Source organism: Cetorhinus maximus, chromosome 10 (genome assembly GCF_964194155.1).
Source record: "Cetorhinus maximus chromosome 10, sCetMax3.hap1.1, whole genome shotgun sequence".
NCBI classification, from domain to species: domain Eukaryota; kingdom Metazoa; phylum Chordata; class Chondrichthyes; order Lamniformes; family Cetorhinidae; genus Cetorhinus; species Cetorhinus maximus.
The window spans coordinates 125,241,829-125,263,060 of record NC_135888.1 but is presented as its reverse complement, the minus strand read 5'-3'; the positions used below and the strand labels follow the sequence as shown (position 1 = coordinate 125,263,060).

General features: G+C 43.8%; 1 protein-coding gene across 1 annotated transcript in view; it reads left to right on the top strand.

The window, feature by feature from the left end:
• The window catches only part of LOC144685991 (cationic amino acid transporter 2-like), a 63,178-nt gene that overhangs the window by 5,642 nt on the left and 36,304 nt on the right, over positions 1-21,232 (top strand). Inside the window, exons 2-4 of the mRNA XM_078551087.1 lie at positions 2,022-2,090; positions 9,066-9,442; positions 19,156-19,311. Of these exons, the coding sequence (XP_078407213.1) occupies positions 9,067-9,442; positions 19,156-19,311 (532 nt within the window). The 5' untranslated portion in view covers positions 2,022-2,090; position 9,066. The remainder of the gene's footprint in view (positions 1-2,021; positions 2,091-9,065; positions 9,443-19,155; positions 19,312-21,232) is intronic.

Below are 21,232 nucleotides of genomic sequence, written 5' to 3'. Positions count from 1 at the left end.
TTGAGGGCCCTGTCAACTACAGTGGGTGGGAAACCTCAGTTAAGGAAGAAGGAAGACATGTTAAAAGTGCCGTTTTGGAAAGTGTCATCATTGGAGCAGATGTGATGGCAAAGGAACTGAGAGAATGCCCTGACTACTTTCTCAGGTGAATGTAAATGATCCCGTGGCAATATTTTGAAGAAAAGTATGGGAGCTCTCCTTGGTATCCTGGTCATTATTTATGCCTCAATTATAAAAACAGATTATCTGACCATTAACATTGCTGTTTGTGGGACTGTGCAGTGATAAGATGTCCACTACTATGTTCCAGATTAAAAGGTTGATGTTCTGCTCCTGGATCAGGAACCAGAATCTTTGGCTGTGTATTTTCTTTTCCTAGACTAAGAATGTTTTAGCTGAATGTCCTACCATTGCCCTGCAAACACAACACAGAACAGACACTGAATCAGGAACCTGACTGATCTATATGGCAAAAACAGTTAGCAGCATGAACACACATATATATGAGCTGTGTGATCAATTTGAATAGTGATATTGAACATAAGAAATAGGAACAGGAATAGACCATTCAGCCCCTCGAGCCTGCTCCGCCATTCAATAAGATCATGACTGATCTTCTTGTGTTTTGATTTTCGCATTCCCATCTAACCCCGATAACCTTTGATTCCCTTGCCTAACAAGAATCTATCTACCTCTGCCTTAAAAATATTCAATGATCCTGCCTCCACCACCTTCTAAGGCAGAGAGTTTCAAAGTCACAGTACCCTCTGAGGGAAAAAATTTCTCCTCATCACAGTCCTAAAAGGGCGACCACTAATTTTAAAAATGCCCCTTTGTTCTGGGCTCACCCCCAAGAGGGAACAACCTTTCGACGTTCACCTTGTCAGGGCCATCAGGATCTTGTACACTTCAATCAAATCACCCCTCACTCTTCTAAACTCCAGTGGAAACAAGCCCAGTCTGTCCAACCTTTCCTCATAAGACAACCCACTCATTCCAGGTATCAATCTAGTAAACTTCCTTTAAGCTGCCTCCAATGCATTTACATCCTTCCTTAAATAAGGAGACCAAAACTGCACACAGTATTCGAGGTGCAGTCTCACCAATTCCCTGTATAATTGAAACATAACATCCTTACTTTTATGTTCAATCCCTCTCATAATAAAGGATAGCATTCCATTAGCCTTCAATTGGTCTTCAATGATATTGGGTTTCAGTAGTAGTGTAAAATATGTGATAATGAATTAGTGGCCCTTTTTAAACCTTGCTTAATATCCTTTTTCATTGAAGTTAATGGTGTAAAACCGATTTGCATTTTGCCAAAGGCCAATTTCACCATTTTATTTCTTCTCCTTTTTCCCTTGTTCTTTTTGCTTGCTCCTGCCCTCCCGATTCCCTACTCTTATTGCGTAGTGTGCATTGTCAAACCATAACATTGCTCCACAACTGAATGAGAATGTGCATAGTGGATAGTTTTTCTGTTTGTGTATTGCCAACAGACAGCCCCATCCCCTGAATGGCATTGCTGGGATTTGTCCGTGATTTTTTTCCCCCTGGATAGAACATGAAGGGCAACATACGTATGTGATTCATGGGCAGGGCTGCCCAGCAACAGCACAAACCAGAAAATTGGCCTTAAAATGCAAACTTAGAATTCTGCACATTGTTTTGGTTTGAGTGGTTTAGCGTTTAAGGGTTAGGTAGTTGGATAAATTAGTTGGGTAATTTACCCAATTGCCTAATTTAATTTACATTCTCCATGGCAATGCCTCTACCAATCAGAGTCCACTTGCCAACCAATCAGCACCCTGTTCTTTTGCAGTATGAATTGTTGTTCCCTTTGAGATTTGGTATTCTTGTGAATCTGTCCTGATGAGAGCAAGACAAAAATTTCTGACAGTCCCTTTTTTCAACATGTTGACACATGTTAGCAGCTACTTTTCACTCTTCAATCTGTCTTGGAATGACACAAATGTGGACAGCGGTAAATATGCACTAACTAGGTACATTCTTTTTATCAGGTTTTCAGGGTATGAGGTGTGATTTTATCCTGTGATATTTTAAGCAACTAAATCTCCTGGAGAAACAAGGTAAGTGATCCTCATTTTAACAAGGCTTCTATGTTGGGTCGAGATTTATAAGCACGTTGGGGTCAGAATTTTCCTGGTTGCAAATGCAGTTGTGAAGATTTCCTGTGATATTTAGCATGAAGTCACTTCAGATTTAATTCAATGCTGAGCAGACGGAAGTATCACAGGAACACTTAAAATAACTCTACACATAGTGACCCATGGGAATCATAACCCTAATTGTTCATTCTCCATGGCAATACCTCGACTAATCAAAACCAACCTGCCTGGTTTGAATTCAAACAAAAACTTGGCAGTCTACTGTTCCCTTGTGATTTCTCCACGGCAACGCCTCTACCAATCAGAGTCCACTTGCCAACCAATCAGCACCCTGTTCTCTTGCAGTATTAATTGTTGTTGCCTTCAAGATTTGGCATTCTCGCGAATCTGTTCTAATGAGTGCAAGACAATACATTTTGACAGTCCCTTTTTTCAACAATAACCCTAACACATATTTTAATAATATTCCTGCACACTTACCCAAATTAGTTGATTTACTTGTACACAATTCAGACACAGCTCGAACAAGAGGAGATAACATTTTAACTAATAGAGTTTATTACTAAGCAGTACCACTTGTGAAAATGAGTACTGTTGCCATCACTTTTGGATATGACTGCCTATTAGATAGCTTGAAAATCTAATTTTATATATTATTATAAGGAGCTTCAGTATGGAGGACTATAACTTTTTCTTGTAGTCTGCACAGTATGAATCAGGAGAATTCAGCTCTTTGTACCATCCATTTGGGTGGCTTTTAATAATTTTGAATATTATAGTTTCAAGTGGAGTGGGATGAAGTTTGTCGAACATTACCGCAGCCATCAGATCATGGGGAAATCACATTTGTTCTACCTACTGCTCTGCACCTTATTAACTCTTCCAAAAGTCTATGGATGCTAGGGATTGACTGAAACTTTTAAGACTGAGATTTTTGTTAGGTATCAAGGGGTAAGGTGGGTAAATGGATTTGAGGCACAGATTAGGTATGATTTAATTGAATAATGGAACAGGTTCAAGAGCCTACTCCTGTTCCACATTCCTATATATTCAATTACCTGGAATGCAGTTTGAACTCATGACCCTCTGAGTCAGAGGTGAGCATGCTATCAACGAGCCAAGGCTAATTTGTAAACTTGCGCATGCAATAAAGTTACATGCTTGTGTGTGGACTATCGTGACAATAGTCTATATAATAGACTTCTTTAATACTAGTGTACTGGTGTGACAAGCTTCATAAATAATTTATGTGTCGTCGTTTGGTAGCACAGAACTTGGGTATTGCTGAAAAGGAGACATGTCAAACACACGTATGTACCTGTTTCAGTTAAACAAAATAAGTGATAGCCAATTGCTGACTTATTCCTCAGGGTAATGCCTTGACCAATCAGAGTTAAGCTGCCTGGTTTAAATTTCAAACAACGCTTGGCAGTTAACTGTCACTCATCATCAATTGATGCGTTCTCCATGGCAACACTTCTCCCAATCAGAGATTACTTGTCAACCAATCAGCACTCTCCTCTCATACAGTATAAATAGTTGTTTTCCCCTTATATTGGTATTCTTGTGAAGTGTCCTGATGAGTGCAAGATGAAAAGCTTCAACGTGTCTCTTTATTCAGCAATAATTTATGTGCTTGTGCACATATACCAATGGGGCCTAAACAACTTTATTGTTCTTCGATCTGCTCCCCCTCGCCACCCTTTGACTTGTAAAGGTACTGACTGTCACTTGGATATGTCTCCAAGGGCACAGCAATTCTGGCAATCTGATTTGGGGGTGCACCAGTTTTGTGCACTGGGCCAGCTTCAAGCACAAAGTTTTTTAAACTAGTGCAAAAGATTGCAGGCTCTTGATCGAATGTAATTTGTGCTTAAAATCCTGTGATCCTTTACATGCTTTTGAGGAAGAGGTAGATAGATCCTTGATAAGCAAGGGGACGAAAGCTTAGGTGGGAAAGTGAAGTTGAGGCTTCAATCAAATCAGCCATTATCACAGTGAATGGCAAAGCAGGCTCAAAGGGCTGAGTGGCCTAGTCCTGCTCCTAACTTGTATGTTCGTATATTTGTAATGCACCAAAAATGCTAGGGTAACCAAACTGAAACTGCACGCTGGGATCTTTGTGATAAATAAGCACAGGAGCTTGCTGCTTCGTACTGCCTGGTGCTTAATTACAAGTGGAGGTTATGGTTCTACAGCTATGTGTGTGTGTGTGTGTGTGTGTGTGAATGTCTGTGCAACAACTCTGGAATCCCCTGTCCAAACCTCTCTGTTTCTCCTCCTTTAAGACAATCCTTAAAACTTATCTCTTTGACCAACCTTCTGGTCGCCTATCCTAACACCTCCTTATGTGGCTTGGGATCAAATTTTGTTCGATGATGCTTTTGCAAAGTTCCTTGGCACCTTTTACTATTTAAAAGAGCTATATAAATGCAAGTTGTTGTTGTTGTAAATGTTAACTATAAGTAAAAGTGCATGCATATCAAACTACTAAAGAGAGAGGGTGATTAGTTGACTGATATATGGGCATGTGTGCCACATACAAGCGCTTACATATGTCAAACCTACAGAATGCACTTATGTGTTAGTTCTATGTAGTACTGATGAGCATGTCAACCCTACAAAATGCACTTTTGTCTGGGCCCCATATCTAGGGACAGCAGCAGCTGGCAAAGGACAGCTCTGTATCTCAAAGCTGAAAATAGGTTTATTTGTTCCTACATAAACAGTTCAAAGTACAGCCTCTTGTAAAAGTTTTCCAATTACAATCAGCTGGAAATTTGTAGCTTCAGAAAAAAGATTTTTGAAGGAAGTTTTTAATTGTTTGTCATGGGAGGGGAGATATCTATTCAGTGGCCTGAATTTTTCAGGCGGCGGGTGGACTTGGCAGGAGCAGGCGGGGGCAGTCGTGGAGCCGATTGCCGCCTGCGATCAGCTCCGCATCGTCATTTTACATGGGCGGGCCAATTAAGGCCCACCCAGCGTAAGACATGAGCCTTAGCGCTTAGCACTACCTGTGCAGGTGGGGGGAGGGGGTGATCTAGAACTTACCAGCATCACTACATAGGAACTGAGGAAAGGTATCAGCCGAGGAGTTTGATAGAAAAGGATCTGAATGGCGTGATTGGCAATGGAATTCAATGCAAAGAGAGTCAGTACACAAGGAGCCAGAAAAGGAGCGTTGTGTTTACAGATGAGCTCTTAAGAGTATTGTGGAAGCAATGTTAAATGATAACAAAAATATGTGTGGCATGCAAATTGAATGGATGGATGAAAATGGCAGACCGCTGAAAGAATGGCAGTGTGCTAATAGAGCTTATGGCATTACTATTTTGCCTCAGTTTTGCCTGTGGTTTGAAATACCACAACAGTGACCATTCTATGCATGTGAAAGTAGAGATACAATTCTACACATTTTTGTAATCCTCCTAGTGAACCCGGGATTTATCACCAATTTTTTTTTACTTTGTGGTCCTTGCTTGATAAGACTTGTGACAGCCAATACAGGATGTTAAGCTGCCTGAGACAGGGCCTTAGTCTCATATGACATAAAATCCAGGATTTGGTGCTGAAAGGGTAATATTAAAGATTGTATTTTTGAATAAAAAGAAAAGCTGATAGACCAATAGCTGGATTTCTTACAACATTGATACAATGGGTTTGATTTTACAGTCTCCCCACCGGGCATGTTTTCGACAGGGGTGTTAGGGGGCATGTAGACCACCGCCTTCCTGCTCACTCCTGACCCAGTCCTCATAATACGATGGATGGGGGCCGAAATTGGCAACGTGCCCGCCATTTTGAAAAACATCATTAACTGGCTATTGAACTTCTTAACAAGCCAATTGACCCGAATATTATACTGTCCCCACCATAGCGCGGTTGGAGTAGGCAGGTGGGCAAGAATTGGGAATCCACTTTTTCACCATTTGGGGTGTAAAAGCTGGGAAAGCAGTGCTTCTTTTGAGGGGTGCCCTTTGCGCATCATTGGCACCCCCAGCCCCCCTCAGGGTGATACCCCCACTTAGTTCCTCCCCGCCTGGCCTCCAAAATCCATTCCTCCCATCCTCTGGCCCCCATCCATAGGATTTATCTTAGTCCTGGGACCATTGCTCTTCTCACGGGGGCCTGCTCGCAGTCCCAGAAGCACCCACTGCTGTGTTAGCTAGAGTTCCCAGCCAATCAGATTGGCCAGCAGCACTCGGGGTGGGGCTTCCTCCCATCTGTGGGTGGAAGTCCCACTCTTTGCTTGTTTAAAAAAAAGGCAATATATAACTTGGAAATATATCGCCGTTCCTTCACTGTCGCTGGGTCAAAATCCTGGAACTCCCTCCCTAACAGCGCTGTGCGTGTACCAACACCACTTGGACTGCAGTGTTTCAAGAAGGCAGCTCACCACCACCTTCTCAAGGGCAATTAGGGATGGGCAACAAATGCTGACCTCGATGGCGAAGCCCACATCTCTTGAATGAATTTAAAAAAAAGGCCGCTGGTGGTGTGTTATCGCTACGGGGGCGGCTTGAAACTGACCTTTGTAATGGGTGGGCGAGCCACCACATCCCCTCCCACCCCACCCCCCCACCCCCAACCTGCTGTAAAATTCAGCTTCATTTTACACAGTCATCCAGTCATCCATCTTCAGATTGAACACTTAGACAGTAAACGAGATAAATAACCTTGGTAGATTAATAGGAGTGCATTTGTGTGTGACAGGTTTGCATATAAATTGTGCCAGTCTTGTCTCAGTAATAGCACCGTTGACCTCAAATCAGAAGGCCGTGGCTTCAAGAGACCCCAAAGACTTGAGCACATGATCCAGGTTGACACCTCAGTGCACCTACTAAGGGAATGTTGCATTATTTGTCTTTCAGTTAAGATGCTAAACTGAGGTCCCATCTGCTTACCCTTCTGCTATTATCGCATTCTGCCTTCTTACCTTAATGCCACTATCAACACCATTTTTAGCCCTTATCACTACCATTCACACTCCCTTTGTCCTTTTATTCAAAACATCTCTGTCAATCTTTCCTTGGTCCCCACCTATCGCTGGCCTTCTATCCAGCTTCACCTGCTCCACTCCCCCACTTAAACTGTATAAATTTCATCACATTTCTACTTCTCTCCAGCTCTGAAGAAGAGTCATACAGACGCGAAATGTTAACCCTGTTTCTCTCTCCACAGGTGCTGCTAGACCTGAGTTTTTCCCGCATTTTCTGTTTTTATTTCAGTTTTCCCAGCATCTGCAGTATTTCGCTTTTATCCCATCTGCCCTCTTGGGTGGATGTAAATGATCCAATGATTCATTTACAATAAGAGCAAGGGCATTCTCCTGGTGCCCTGGCCAACATCAAAACCTCAACCAAGATTACTAAAACAGCTTCCAGCTATTCTTTTATTGCTGTTTATGGGGCATTGCAGTGTGGAATTTGGCTGGCACATCGGAAGAATAAATTGGTTGTGAAACACTTTGGGATATCAAGAGGTCATAAAACATTTTCTCTTTATAACACAGTTTCAGCATAATGAACTTCTACATATAATAGACTGAACTTTGGTGTGCACAATGTATTATTGACCATTTGAGTGTATCAGGACCTTATGACAAACTTACACATTTCAGTGCTAAAATTCTAAAATTAGTAAAACACTAGACAATCTAAAGCTATAGCTTGATTTAAATAGTGAAATTTCCTTTCTTTCAGCTCTGTACACTATTTTCAAATAATAAAGCAGACATGAAAATAAAGTAGAGATCATCCCTTTACATTCAAGTCTATTTCTCACTGTAGGCTTTGAAGATTTTTGTGGGCAGGATTTTGAGGTTGTCGGGCAGGCCCGGGAGCGGCTGGGAAATGGTCCGCCACCCCCGATTGGCCCCCGGCCGCGATTTCACGCTGGCTGGCCAATTAACGGAGAACCTCAGCGCTGCCAGGGTTGGGGGGCAGGTGGAGTGCGAGTGCAAAAGTCTGTGCACTGAAAGCTCCCTGAAGGCAGGCAGCTGCCTCAGGGAGCTGAACAATTTTAAAATCAAAAACAAAGATTTTTGAAATCTGAAATAAATGTCCCGACATGGGACTCACTCATAATAACATCAGCAGAATAAAAATTCTGCCCAAAAGTTTATATTTATTTTTCATGCAATTGTGGAAACCTCATCCTTCCCATGGATGAGGTTTGCAAAAAAGCAAAAGGCCGCCTGGCCTATTCGCCTGCCTGCCAACCGTAAGGTTGGACGGGCAGCGAAAAATAGGTTTAAATTAATTGATTAAGGACCTTAATAGGCCTCTTAATTGTTGGCAGGCATGTCGCCGACTCTCACGCACGCCTGCCCACTGAAATATCATGCGAGCACGCGATGACATTGGGACGCTCGCTCGACGTCATCGCGCACTATTTTACGCCTGATCGGATCTGGCATGCGCCTGCCTGAGGGACCTAAAATCCTGCCCTATGTGATTTTATATTCGTCAAAAAAATCCAATGCACAATGGCCCTCGACCTATGATACTAGGACGTGCCAACATACAAACATCCAGAATGCTTTAAATCTTCTCTTTTTTCCTATTTTCACAGAGGTGTTAACTAATTTGAAATAAATAAGTTAAAATAGTAGCAAGAGGAATTTCAGATTAACGTGCCAAGCATTTATACACTATGACTCAATGTCACAATTTCAAAGGCAAAGGGTAAGATCAACATTTTGTAACAATTAAAGCATTGTGGTGCAGTGAAAGAACTTCTGACATCTCATAATTGGTCAAGGCAGCTGTGATTAAATGACTCAATGGCAAAAAAATGCAACTGTTTCCTGATATTTTAATATCTTTAAAGCTAAATCAAATATGCTGTAATCTCAGAGTTGTCAAAAAGTAACTAACTGTGCATTAGTTTTTACTTGTTTCATAATTCTCCTGTTCTGTGTTGTTTTCTCACCAGGATGATTTCCTGCGGTCCGGTCCAATCGTTTGTCCAATGTCTTATTCGGAGAAAAATAGTGACAGCGGATAGCATTGAAGAGACCAATCTTTGTCGCTGTTTGTCGACCGTTGACCTCATTGCTCTGGGTGTTGGCAGCACTCTGGGTGCTGGTGTATATGTGTTGGCTGGAGAAATTGCCAAAGCAGAGTCTGGGCCCAGCATTGTAATCTCTTTCCTAATCGCTGCACTTGCATCAGTGTTGGCAGGACTATGTTATGCAGAGTTTGGTGCAAGAGTACCAAAGACTGGATCGGCTTATCTCTACAGCTACGTAACCATTGGAGAATTTTTGGCTTTCATTACTGGTTGGAATTTAATTCTCTCATATGTCATTGGCAAGTATCTGCCTAATATCCTCTTGTTCTTTCCATTGTAGCAATATGGTACCTTAACTATTAATGTAATGAAACAAAGTCAATGGAACTTTTGTTGGTAGTTCTATAAGTAGAGTGCTGGAGTGTCAACCCAGTAAACCATTGCCTTGATTGACAGCCTTGAGTGATGAATGGACTTTTCAGCTCTTGGTGGAGAGATTTCATAAGTCCTTTGAAGTTTGGTGGATGGAGCTGTGTATATTTAGAGTGAGGACAAATAACAGGTTCAATGTCATCCATAGAAGGATGCCCCTTGTAAACAAGTGTCTACAATAGGATCGTGCCTGGCATTGACTGACAACATGATATATGAGCATGACCCTGTTCCCAACTGATGTCCAGACTCTTTGTCAGAGTTCACTATAGCGATTAGATCCCTGGTTATTATACCCCTGTCTTGGGATGTCAGGGATAATTATATTCCCATTTACTGCCATCTCAACCGATGATCTTACTATGCATTTTATTGGTAATAATAGTTAGATGTGTGGAAATTGGATTTCCATGTGTTGATTGCATTTTCATCACAAATATCACTCCCAAGGCTTTCGCTGATAAATCAGTAAGTTTATCCAGTCAGTAATTGAGCCATAATGACTTGAAGGGTCCCAGGATCTGTTAGCTGATCTCAATGAGGGTAGCAGTAAAGGGTTCAACAGTTTAGGATTATTGGAGGAGAAAATTAGCCAGAATACCTGCTCTCAGAATCCTTTGCTGCACATGTGGAATGGTAGACACTGGGGAAGGACAAGACTGTGCTCAGAAATGGTAAGTAGTCACTGTCAAAATTATGGGCAGGATTTTCCCCCCATCAGGGCGAAATTAAAGGGCGGGCGCACACAGGCGTGCTTCCAATCGGCGCTTCCTGTGCGGGTGGGGGAGGAATCCCAAAATCGAGAGTGCGCTCTTTTGCACATGCGCACGAAAGAGCGCACTCATCTCCCTGAGGCTAAGTGCAGCCTCGGGGAGATCGACTATCACATGAGTTGGGACATGTCCATAATTTCTACAAAAACTTTATTAAAAATTTTAAGAACCTACATGAAACCTCATCCCGCCTGTGAATGAGGTTTCGTGCTTTTTCTACTTTGCGCCGGGGCTCCTGGCCTGCCCGCCAACCTTAAGGTTGGACGGGCAGGTCCACTAATTACGTTAATGATCCTGTCAATGGCCTCAATTGGCCATTGATGGGTCGGCAGATGCGCAGCTGATTTTGCTGTGCCCCCGCCTTCCTGAAAATTTAAATGGGGCAGGATGACATTGGGAGTTTCGCTCCACGTCACCACACGTCGGTTCACATGTCAGCAAGAGGGTTCCGCCCCCCGCTTGCCGATGGGGAAATCCTGCCCTATAGAATTATATTGAAATTACAACATGGGGACAGATCAATCAGCACAACGAGTCTGTATTGATGTATATCCTCCACTTGAGCATTTGTCCTAATCCCATGTACACCACCCCTTCTCCCATGTTCCTTTGTCTTCTTCAACATCCTGTCTAACCTATGTTAGATGTTGACATAGTCTCTGCCTGGAATTTTCAAACCCCCTGCACACCTCTGGGTCCGGATTGGCAGGCAGGGCTTATAAAACTGGGGCCAAAGGCTGCAGCTGATGTTAATGCTGAACAAGCCAGGTCTCAGACTGAAATCCACCATCTGATCGCAATCTTTTTTCACATTGTAGAAACAGGGAGGGAAAGTTACTTAACACAAAATCACTGGGCTCCAGCGACAGCTTTTAAAATTTGAAGAATTAAAAATGTTTATTAAAAGATAGAGAAAAAAAACTTAAAACACACAAGATAAAAGGTACACAGTTAGAAAAATCTTTCAAAACAAACCCCAAAATGCTTTATCAAAGGTACACAATAAAACTATATCTTTTTGGCAACAGCGTTTATAGATGCTTAACCTTAAAATCCAAAAAATATTACCCAATCCAAGAAATGACTTCTACTTTAAACAGAAGTACAATCCACGGCTTCCCAGAACAACTCCACGCTGACGTGGTTTTCCCAAAGGAAGATTTGAAGCTAAGGGCAGTATTTTCCACACCTGCCGGCCGCCAGGATCTTCCGGTTCCGCTGCTGGACTTCCGGCTGGGGCACTGCTTCGCCCGCGGCGAGTCCAGAAAGTCCCGACCTAATTGTTTCTCAGGTCAAATATTTTCCTGGCCCAGAACTTGAGTTGCTTTTCTTCGATTAAAAGGCTTTCACAGCTTTTCCAGCACAGTCCACGCACGCAGGAATAGGCCTTCAGTGGGACTCCCCGCAACCCCCCCCTCAAAGCAGCTCACTACAGCTGAAGTCGTGTTGTCCTAAGTACCCTTTTCACTCCTTTCGCCTCAGTCCCCCATTGTCTTCAAATATCTCTTTTTGAAAACTCAGTTTTCCAAATACTAAAACCTTTCATGTTTCTATTTCACCACGACTTTTGGGTCAATAAAGTTTTAAAATGCCTGCTCCTGTTTACTCACGGATCTTCTGTAAGTTACAAATGATCCTTTGTACCTTTGAAACTCCTTTGAAATGCAATAGCTACACATCAATTTCAACACTTAAGCCCAAATACAAATTTCAAATCTACTCTGTTTACCTTAAGTTAACAGTCACCATTAAGCTTCATTATAAAATTCAAGAGGATAACACCTCCGCTCTTTTATCCCTTAATTTCTACAGACAATCTGGCTCCAACAACCTCATATTTGACTAACCCTGGACACACACAGACATAGCTTACATTTACCTACATGGAATATATGCATAAACACAAAAATATGAAAATTTCTTCACGCTCACCACCTATCCACCTCTCCTGGGATTTTATTGCTGGCAGGGGAGGAGGGGTTAATGGCCACTTAAGGGTCTCCTTCCACTGCCAAAGGGATTTTACCCACAGCAGGAGGTATCTACACCATGTAACAGCTCATGACCTTTTTACGGACTGGGAGGGGAGGAAGGATCCCTCCTGTTCGGGCATCCTGCTCGACAAAGTCCCGCCACAAGATACTTTCCCGTCTGCGTTCCCTTAGCCTTGATGAACTTGGCCCCATGTCCAATTCCCTTCCAGGGCCTGCAGCCTGGCCCCAGTGAAACCCTGAGCTTACCTTTAAGTCTGGGTCCATGGCATCTTTTCTTCACAGACCTTCCGTAGTCACAGCAGTGTCCACAGCTCCCGGTGGGACTGCTGGGACTGAAGAGCTCCTGGCCAATCATATGGGTGTGGAAGTCCTGCCTTGAGTCAATTAGCAGCCTGACAGCCGTAAAATGGCCGCTGGGTGACCTGGCCAAGCAGAGGAGGGCATGTCCCAAACATTTCAGCTTGGGGATGGGGGGTGGTGAAGGAGGCAAGATTCACCACTGCCATGTAAAATTCCTGCCTCTGTTTCAACAACTAAGTCTGGCAAAGGATTCCATAGCATCACAATCATTTATATAAAAATGATTCTCCAGTTGTCTGCCCTAAATGTCTTACATTTAATCTTATCTCTATGTCCCCCTCGTTCTAGACTCAGCAACCACTGGGAACTACTTTTATTTGTCCTGTCACATCGCTTCATAATTTTAAGGGAGCATCATAGTACATCTGCATGTAAATACTCTATTGCCTTAACATAAGAACATAAGAAATAGGAGCAGGAGTGGACCATTCAGCCCCCCCAAGGCTATTCCACCATTCACTGGCTGTGACTGATCTGATCTTGGCCTCAATTCCACTTTTCTGCCAGTTCCCCGTAACCCTTGACTCCTCTGCAGTTCAAAAATCATTCCATCTAAGTCTTAAAGATTTTCAATGACTCTACAGCTTTTTGGGATGGAAAAGCCAAAGATTAATTACCCCGAGAGAAGAATCACAGAATCTTAACAGCACAGAAGGAGACCATTTGACCAATCGTGTCTGCACCAGCTCTCCAAATGAGCATTATGACCTAGTGCCGTTGCCCTGACTTTCCCCCATACCCCTGCAGCTTGCTTCTATTCAAGTAATCATCTAATGCCCTCTTGATTGCCTCGATTGAACCTGCCTCCACCACACTTTCAGGCAGTGCATTCCAGACCTGAACAACTCGTGTGAAAAAGAAATTCCTCTTAATCTCTGTCTCAGATGAGCAACCCCCTATTTTTAGTTTTATATTCTCCAGCGAGGGGAAACATTCTCTCGGCAACCCTCTGAAATGGCCTTAGCAAGTCACTCAGTTGTAACAAATTGCCACAAAGTCACAAAAAAGGGATGAAACCGGATGGACCACCCGGCATCGACCTAGGCACAGGAAACGACAATGCCAATCTCAGCCCTGTCAACCCTGCAAAGTCGTGTTTACCAACATCTGGGGGCTAGTGCCAAAATTCGGGGAGCTTTCTCACAGACTAGTCAAGCAACAGCCTGACACAGTCATCCTCACGGAATCATACCTTACAGGCAATGTCCCAGACACCACCATCACCATCCCTGGGTATGTCTTGTCCTGCCAGTAGGACAGGCCCAGCAGAGGTGGCGGCACAGTGATGTACAGTCGGGAGGGAGTTGCCCTGGGAGTCCTCAACATCGACTCTGGACCCCACGAAGTCCCTCGGCATCAGGTCAAACATGGGCAAGGAAACCTCCTGCTGATTACCGTGTACCTCCCCCCCGCCACCGCAGCTGATGAATCAATGATCCTCCATGTTGAACACCACTGAGGTTGGCAAGGGTGCAGAATGTACTCTGGGTGGGGGACTTCAATGTCCATCACCAAGAGTGGACTCGGTAGCACCACTACTCACCGAGCTGGCTGAGTCCTAATTGACATAGCTGCTAGACTGGGTCTGCGGCAAGTGGTGAGGGAACCAACAAGGGGGAAAAACATATTTGACCTCATCCTCATCAACCTGCCTGCTGCAGAAGAATCTGTCCATGACAGCATTGGTAGGAGTGACCAATGCACAGTCGTTGTGCAGACAAAGTCCTGCCTTCACATTGAGGATACCCTCCATCGTGTTGTGTGGCACGACCACCGTGCTAAATGGGATAGATTTCGAACAGATCTAACAACTCAAGACTCGGCATCCATGAGTCTCTGTGAGCCATTAGCAGCAGCAGAATTGTACTCCAACACAATCTGTAACCTCATGGCCCAACATACCCCCCACTCTACCATTACCATCAAGCCAGGGGATCAACCCTGGTTCAATGATAAGTGCAGGATGGCATGCCAGGAGCAGCATCAGGAATACCTAAAACTTAGGTGTCAACCTGGTGAAACTATAACACAAGACTACTTGCATGCCAAACAACATAAGCAGTGAGTGATAGACAGGGCTAAGCGATCCCGCCAGCAACAGATCAGATCTAAGCTTTGCAGTCCTGCCACATCCAGTTGTGAATGGTGGTGGACGATTAAATGACTTACTGGCAGAGGAGGCTCCACAAATATCCCCATCCTCATTGATGGAGGGGCCCAGCACATCAGTGCAAAAGACAAGGCTGAAGCATTTGCTACAATCTTCTGCCAGAAGTGCTGAGTGGATGATCCATCTCGGCCTCCTCCAGAGGTCCCCAGCATCACAGCTGCCAGTCTTCAGCCAATTCAATTCACTCCACGTGATATCAAGAAACGGCTGAAGGCACTAGATACCGCAAAGGCTATGGGCCCTGACAATATTCCAGCAATAGTACTGAAGACTTGTGCTCCTGAACTTGCCGCGCCCCTAACCAAGCTGTTCCAGTACAACACTGGCATCTACACGGCTATGTGGAAAATTGCCCAGGTATATCCAGTACGCAAAAAGCTGGACAAATCGAACCCGGCCAATTACTGCCCCAACAGTCGACTCTCCATCATCCGTAAAGTAATGGAAGGGGTCATCAACAGTGCTATGAAGTGACACTTGCTTAGGAATAACCTGCTCACTGACGACCAGTTTGGGTTCCACCAGGGCCACTCAGCTCCTGACCTCAAAGCAGCTTTGGTTCAAACAGGGACAAAAGAGCTGAATTCCTGAGGCGAGGTGAGAGTGACTGCCCTTGACATCAAGGCAGCATTTGACCGAGTGTGGCACCAAGGACCCCTTGCAAAACTGGAGTCAATGGGAATCAGGGGGAAAACTCTCCTCAGGTTGGAGTCATGCTGAGCACAAAAGAAGATGGTTGTGGTTGTTGGAGGTCAGTCATCTCAGTTCCAGGACATCACTGCAGGAGTTCCTCAGGGTAGTATCCTCGGCCCAACCATCTTCAGCTGCTTCATCAATGACATTCTTTCCATCATAAGGTCAGAAGTGGAGATGTTCGCTGATGATTGCACAATGTTCAGCACCATTCACGAACCCTTAGATGCTGAAGTAGTCCATGTCCAAATGCAGCAAGACCTGGACAGTTTCCAGGCTTGGGCTGACAAGTGGCAAGTAACATTCGCACCACACAAGTGTCAGGCAATGACCATCTCCAACAAGACAGAATCCAACCATCGCCCCTTGATGTTCAATGGCATCACTGAAACCCCCACTATCAACATCCTGGGGGTTACCATTGACCAGAAACTGAACTGGACTAGCCATATAAATACTGTGGCTACATGAGCAGGTCAGAGGCTAGGAATCGTGCGACGGGTAACTCACCCCCTGACTCCCCAAAGCCTATCCACCATCTACAAGGCACAAGTCAGGAGTGTGATGGAATATTCTCCTTTTGCCTGGATGAATGCAGTGCAGCTTCCACAACACTCAAGAAGCTTGATACCGTTCAGGACAAAGTAGCCCGCTTGATTGGCACCAGATTCACAAACATTCACTCCCTCTACCACCAACACACAGTAGCAGCAGTGTGCACCATCTACAAGTTGCACTGCAGGAATTCACCAAGACTCCTTCGACAGCACCTTCCAAATCCACGACTACTACTGTCTAGAAGGACAAGGGCAGCAGAGAAATGAGGGCCACCGCCTGGAAGTTCCTCTCCAAGTCACTCACCATCCTCATTTGGAAATATATCGCTGTTTCTTCACTGTCGCTGGGTCAAAATCCTGGAACTCTCTTCCTAACAGCACGGTGGGTGTACCTACACCACATGGACTGCAGCGGTTCAAGAAGGCAGCTCACCACCACCTTCTCAAGGGCAACTAGGGATGGGCAATAAATGCTGGCTCAACCAACAAAGCCCACATCCCGTGAATTAATTAAAAATCCCTCAGATTCATATTTTTCAATAATATCACCATTCATTCTCCCAAACTCCAATAAATATAGGCCCAACCTGCTCAACCTTTCCTCATAATACAACCCCTTCATCCCAGGAATCAATCTAGTGAATCTTCCCTGAACTGCCTCTAATGCAAGTATACCCTTCCTTAAATAAGGAGAGCGATACCATACACAGTACCCTAGATGTGATCTCACCAATGCTCTGTACAGTTGTAGTGAGATTTCCCTATTGTTATACTCCACCCCCTTGCAATAAAGATCAGCGTTCCATTTTCCTTCCTTGCTCTATCTGCATGCTAACTTTTTGTGTTTCATGCACATGGACACCTGGATCCCTCTGTACAGTGGCATCCTCTATTTCCCTCCATTTAAATAATATTTTTGCTTTTCCATTCTTTCCATCAAAGAGGACAACTTCACATTTTACTGCCGTATACTCTATTTGCCATATTTTAGCCACTCACTTAACCTATCTATGTCCTTTTGCAGGCTCTTTGGGCTGAGTTTACCAGTCCTTTGTGAGTTGGGAAGGCTGGCAAAATTGCACAGGAAGGCATTGAGTGGTGGGTGCTAATGTCCTCTCAATGCCAAGTCATTTTGCCAGTGGTGGGAAAGGTAGAAGATGGGCTGCCTGCAAGGAGCCCAATTGAGACACTTAAGTGGCCAAGTAAGGGCCAGTTCATGCCTCTAGGATAATTTTTCCACATTGAGAGGGTCTGTTGATGTGTGGGGAGACCACCAGGTGAACCCTGGGGACCTTCCAGCAGGTTCTGGGTGGGGGGCCTCCTTTTTAGGCAGAGAGTTGCCCCCAGTAATCTCAGCGGCAATGGCATCACCTGCCTTCAGCAACCCCTCAGCCCCCTCATTAGGCCTCCCTGCCTGGCTTTGGCACCCCCAGTCCCCACTTGCTTGCCTTCAAGGGAGCACACTCATTGATGCACTCTCAACCCCCATGTGCAGCTCCAGCAATGGCCACCAATAGCAGTGGCGCTACTGAGGCTGCTGAGCTTCCAGCCCTGATTGATGACAGCTCCTGGGGCAAGCCATCAAAATGCCCCCCAGGCCTTGCCACACACTGAAGTGGGGTTGCCCTACCTACCCTACTTTCGGCCCCACGATGGAACTTCTGCAGCCTCCACAAAATTCTGGCCTTTGTGTCCTCCTCACAACTTCCTTTCCTACCTATCTTTGTATCATAGAAAATTTGTTTACAATGCACTCGGACCCTTCATCCAAGTCATTAACACAGACTAAATAGTTCAGGCCCCAGCACTGATCTCTGTGACACTCCACTAGTTACAGTTTGCCAGCTTGACCCATTTATCCTGACTCTGTTTCCTGTTAGTTAGCCAATCCTCTATCCATGCTAATATATTACTCCCAACATCATGGGCTCCTATCTTTTATGTGACCTTTTATGTAACCTTTTATGTGACACTTATCAAATACTTTTTGGAAATCCAAAGACACTACATCTACTGGTTCCTCCTTATCCACTTTGCTTGTTACATCCTCAAAGAACTCAAAATAAATTTAACAAACACAATTTCCCTTTCATAGCCTGATTATGTCTTGACTTTCTAAATGTCCTGCTATTACTTCCTTAATAATGGCTTCCAGCATTTTCCCATGGACAAATATCAGTCTAACAGCCCTACAGTTTCTTGCTTTCTGGCTCCCTCCTTTTTGGAAGAGGGGCGTTTTATTTGGTGGTTTTCTAATCTGCAGGGAATTTTGGAAGGTTACAACTAATGCATCCACTATCTCCACAGCCACTCTATTAAGAGTCTAGGATGCAGGCCCTCAGGCCCAGAGGACATGTCAGCCTTTAGTCACATTCATTTGCCTAGTACTTCTTCTAACAACCTTCCCATACAGTAGAACCAAAGCTGCATTTAGTTCTTTAGCTGTGGTCTTACTCTGGTACTATTACATCTTAGCTTTTATGCCCACTATTCCAGGGTTAAATATGAATGGTCATTTTGATAAGGCAACAAGTTTGACAGTACGAGGGAAATATACACCTTCAAGTGTCAGGAACGTTTCCCTGTTGTCGTTGGTTGTGAATCAGGCACATGTTCAGTGAGAATTTTAAATAAGTTTCAAGTGAGGATACAGTAAGTACAGTAAAGAAAAAGTTTAATCTTATTGTGTGACCTTTTAAAACAGAAGATTGCCTCAAAGTGCTACAACAGGTCAAAGGAACTAAATAGTTGTTAATAAACCTGAGACCAATTAATATTAGTGGGGAAATCCGACAGAGATAAGTTTACCTTTGGGTGATAGTGTGTCACGGTCCAGCCGCCTGTTATACACGTCTTCTGGACTTTATTCCAATTGACTTCAATGGGAGTGAAAGTCAGGCAGGATGTATAATGAACAAGCAATCCAATATTGCCCATTTTACTTAACCAGTGAAGTCAAAATTATCTTCAATTAGTTTCTGCAAAATTTGTACTTTTACCTGGTCTCTTTTTACCATTTTTTTCCCACTTCAGGTACATCTAGTGTGGCCAGAGCATGGAGTGGTACATTTGATGAACTGTTGGGCAAACGCATTGAGAGCTTTCTCAGCAACAATGTCAAAATGGATGCCCCAGGGCTGGCCAAATATCCAGATTTCTTTGCTGTATGCTTGATAATGTTATTGGCAGGTAACAGTAATTTATAATATCATTAATAAATGAGCAATTTTCTGATCAGTTTCATATTTCTAAAAATACATAGAAGTTCTAACATGGAAATAGACCATCTTAACCTAACTAGTTGGTGTCAGAATTTACCCTTTATGCAAGCTATTAATTCGAGTCATATTTACCCACTCTGTTCCCATGCCCTTTCAATCCTTTTTCCTTCACATGTCTACCCAATGTCATCTTCAATGTTGACATTATTTCTACCTCAACCACTAATCTTGGAAGTGAATGGAACAACCTCACAACTCTTTGTGTAAATAAGTTTATTCTGCCCTCTGTTCTAAATCTCTTACATTGAACCTTGTATCTATGGCCCCTCATTCTAGACCCCTCAGTTACTGGAAACAGTCTGCTTCAATCTATCCTTTAATTTTCTCTAGTCAGCTCCCATGTGGTACGTTCTTTCTGTGTGCACTGCAATTCCGTCTACCCCATATCCATTAGCTCCCCAATGAATTCTGTGAGGTTTTCCATACTGGCTACTTGTAACTATTTTCTCTTTATTTCAATATATGGTAATTTAATATTAATTAAAACCTGTAATTTTCCTTAACACAGATGTTAGGCTAACTGGTCCATGTTCAGATTAGTTGAGCAATTATGCTGGGGAGGGAGGCGATGGCGTAGTGGTATTGGTATTGTCATTGGACTAGTAATCCAGAGACCCAAGGGAATGCCCTTGGGACCTGGGTTTGAATCCTGTCACAGCAGATGGTGAAATTTGAATTCAATAAAAATCTAGAATTATAACTCTAATGATAACCGTGAAACCATTGTTATAAAAACCCATCTGGTTCACTGATGCCCTTTAGGGAAGGATATTTGCTGTCCTTACCTGGTCTGGCCTACATGTGACTCCAGACCCTTGACTCTTAAATGCCCTCTGAACAAGGGCAATTAGGGATGGGCAATAAATGCTGGCCTAGCCAGCAACACTCACATCCCAGCTTCAAAAATTATTTAATTAACCAAGAAGTGCTTTGGGAAGTCCTGAGGTTGTGAGAGCGCTCTATAACTGCAAATCCTTACTTTCTTATTAACAATGTTAATGGAAGATCCAGAAAGAATATCCATTCTTTATCCAGAAAATGGTCAAAATTTGAAATTCGCTACCACATGGAGTAGTTGAGACAAATGGCATAGGTGCAGTTAAGGGGTAGCTGGATAAGTAAAAACATAGGAACATGGGAAATAGGAACAGGAGGAACATGGGAAATAGGAGCAGGAGTAGACCACTCAGCCCTCGAGCCTGCCCTGCCATTCAGCTAGATCATGGCTGATCTTCTGCATCGATGCTATTTTCCTGCACTATCCCATATCCCCTGATATCTTTAATATCTTGAAATCTATTGATTTCTGTCATAGAGTCATAGAGTGATAGAGGTTTACAGCACAGAAAATGGCCCTTCGGCCTATCAAGTATGCGCCTGTCAAACAAGTACCTAACTATTCTAATCCCATTTTCCAGCACTAGGCCCATAGCCTTGTATGCCATGGCATCCCATGAGCACATCCAAATACTTCTTAAATGTTATGAGGGTTTCTGCCTCTACCACCCTTTCAGGCAGTGAGTTCCAGATTCCCACATCCCCTCTAAACCTCCTGCCCCTCACCTTAAATCTATGCCCCCTGGTTATTGATCCCTCCACCAAGGGGAAAAGTTCCTTCCTGTCTACCCTATCTATGCCCCTCATAATTTTATACACCTCAATCATGTCCCCCTTCAATCTCCTCTGCTCCAAGAAAAATAACCCCAGTCTATCTAATCTCTCCTCACAACTAAAACTCTCCAGCCCAGGCAACACCCTGGTAAATCTCCTCTGCACTCTCTCTGGTGCAATCACATCCTTCCTAAAATGCAGATTCCAGAACAGCACAC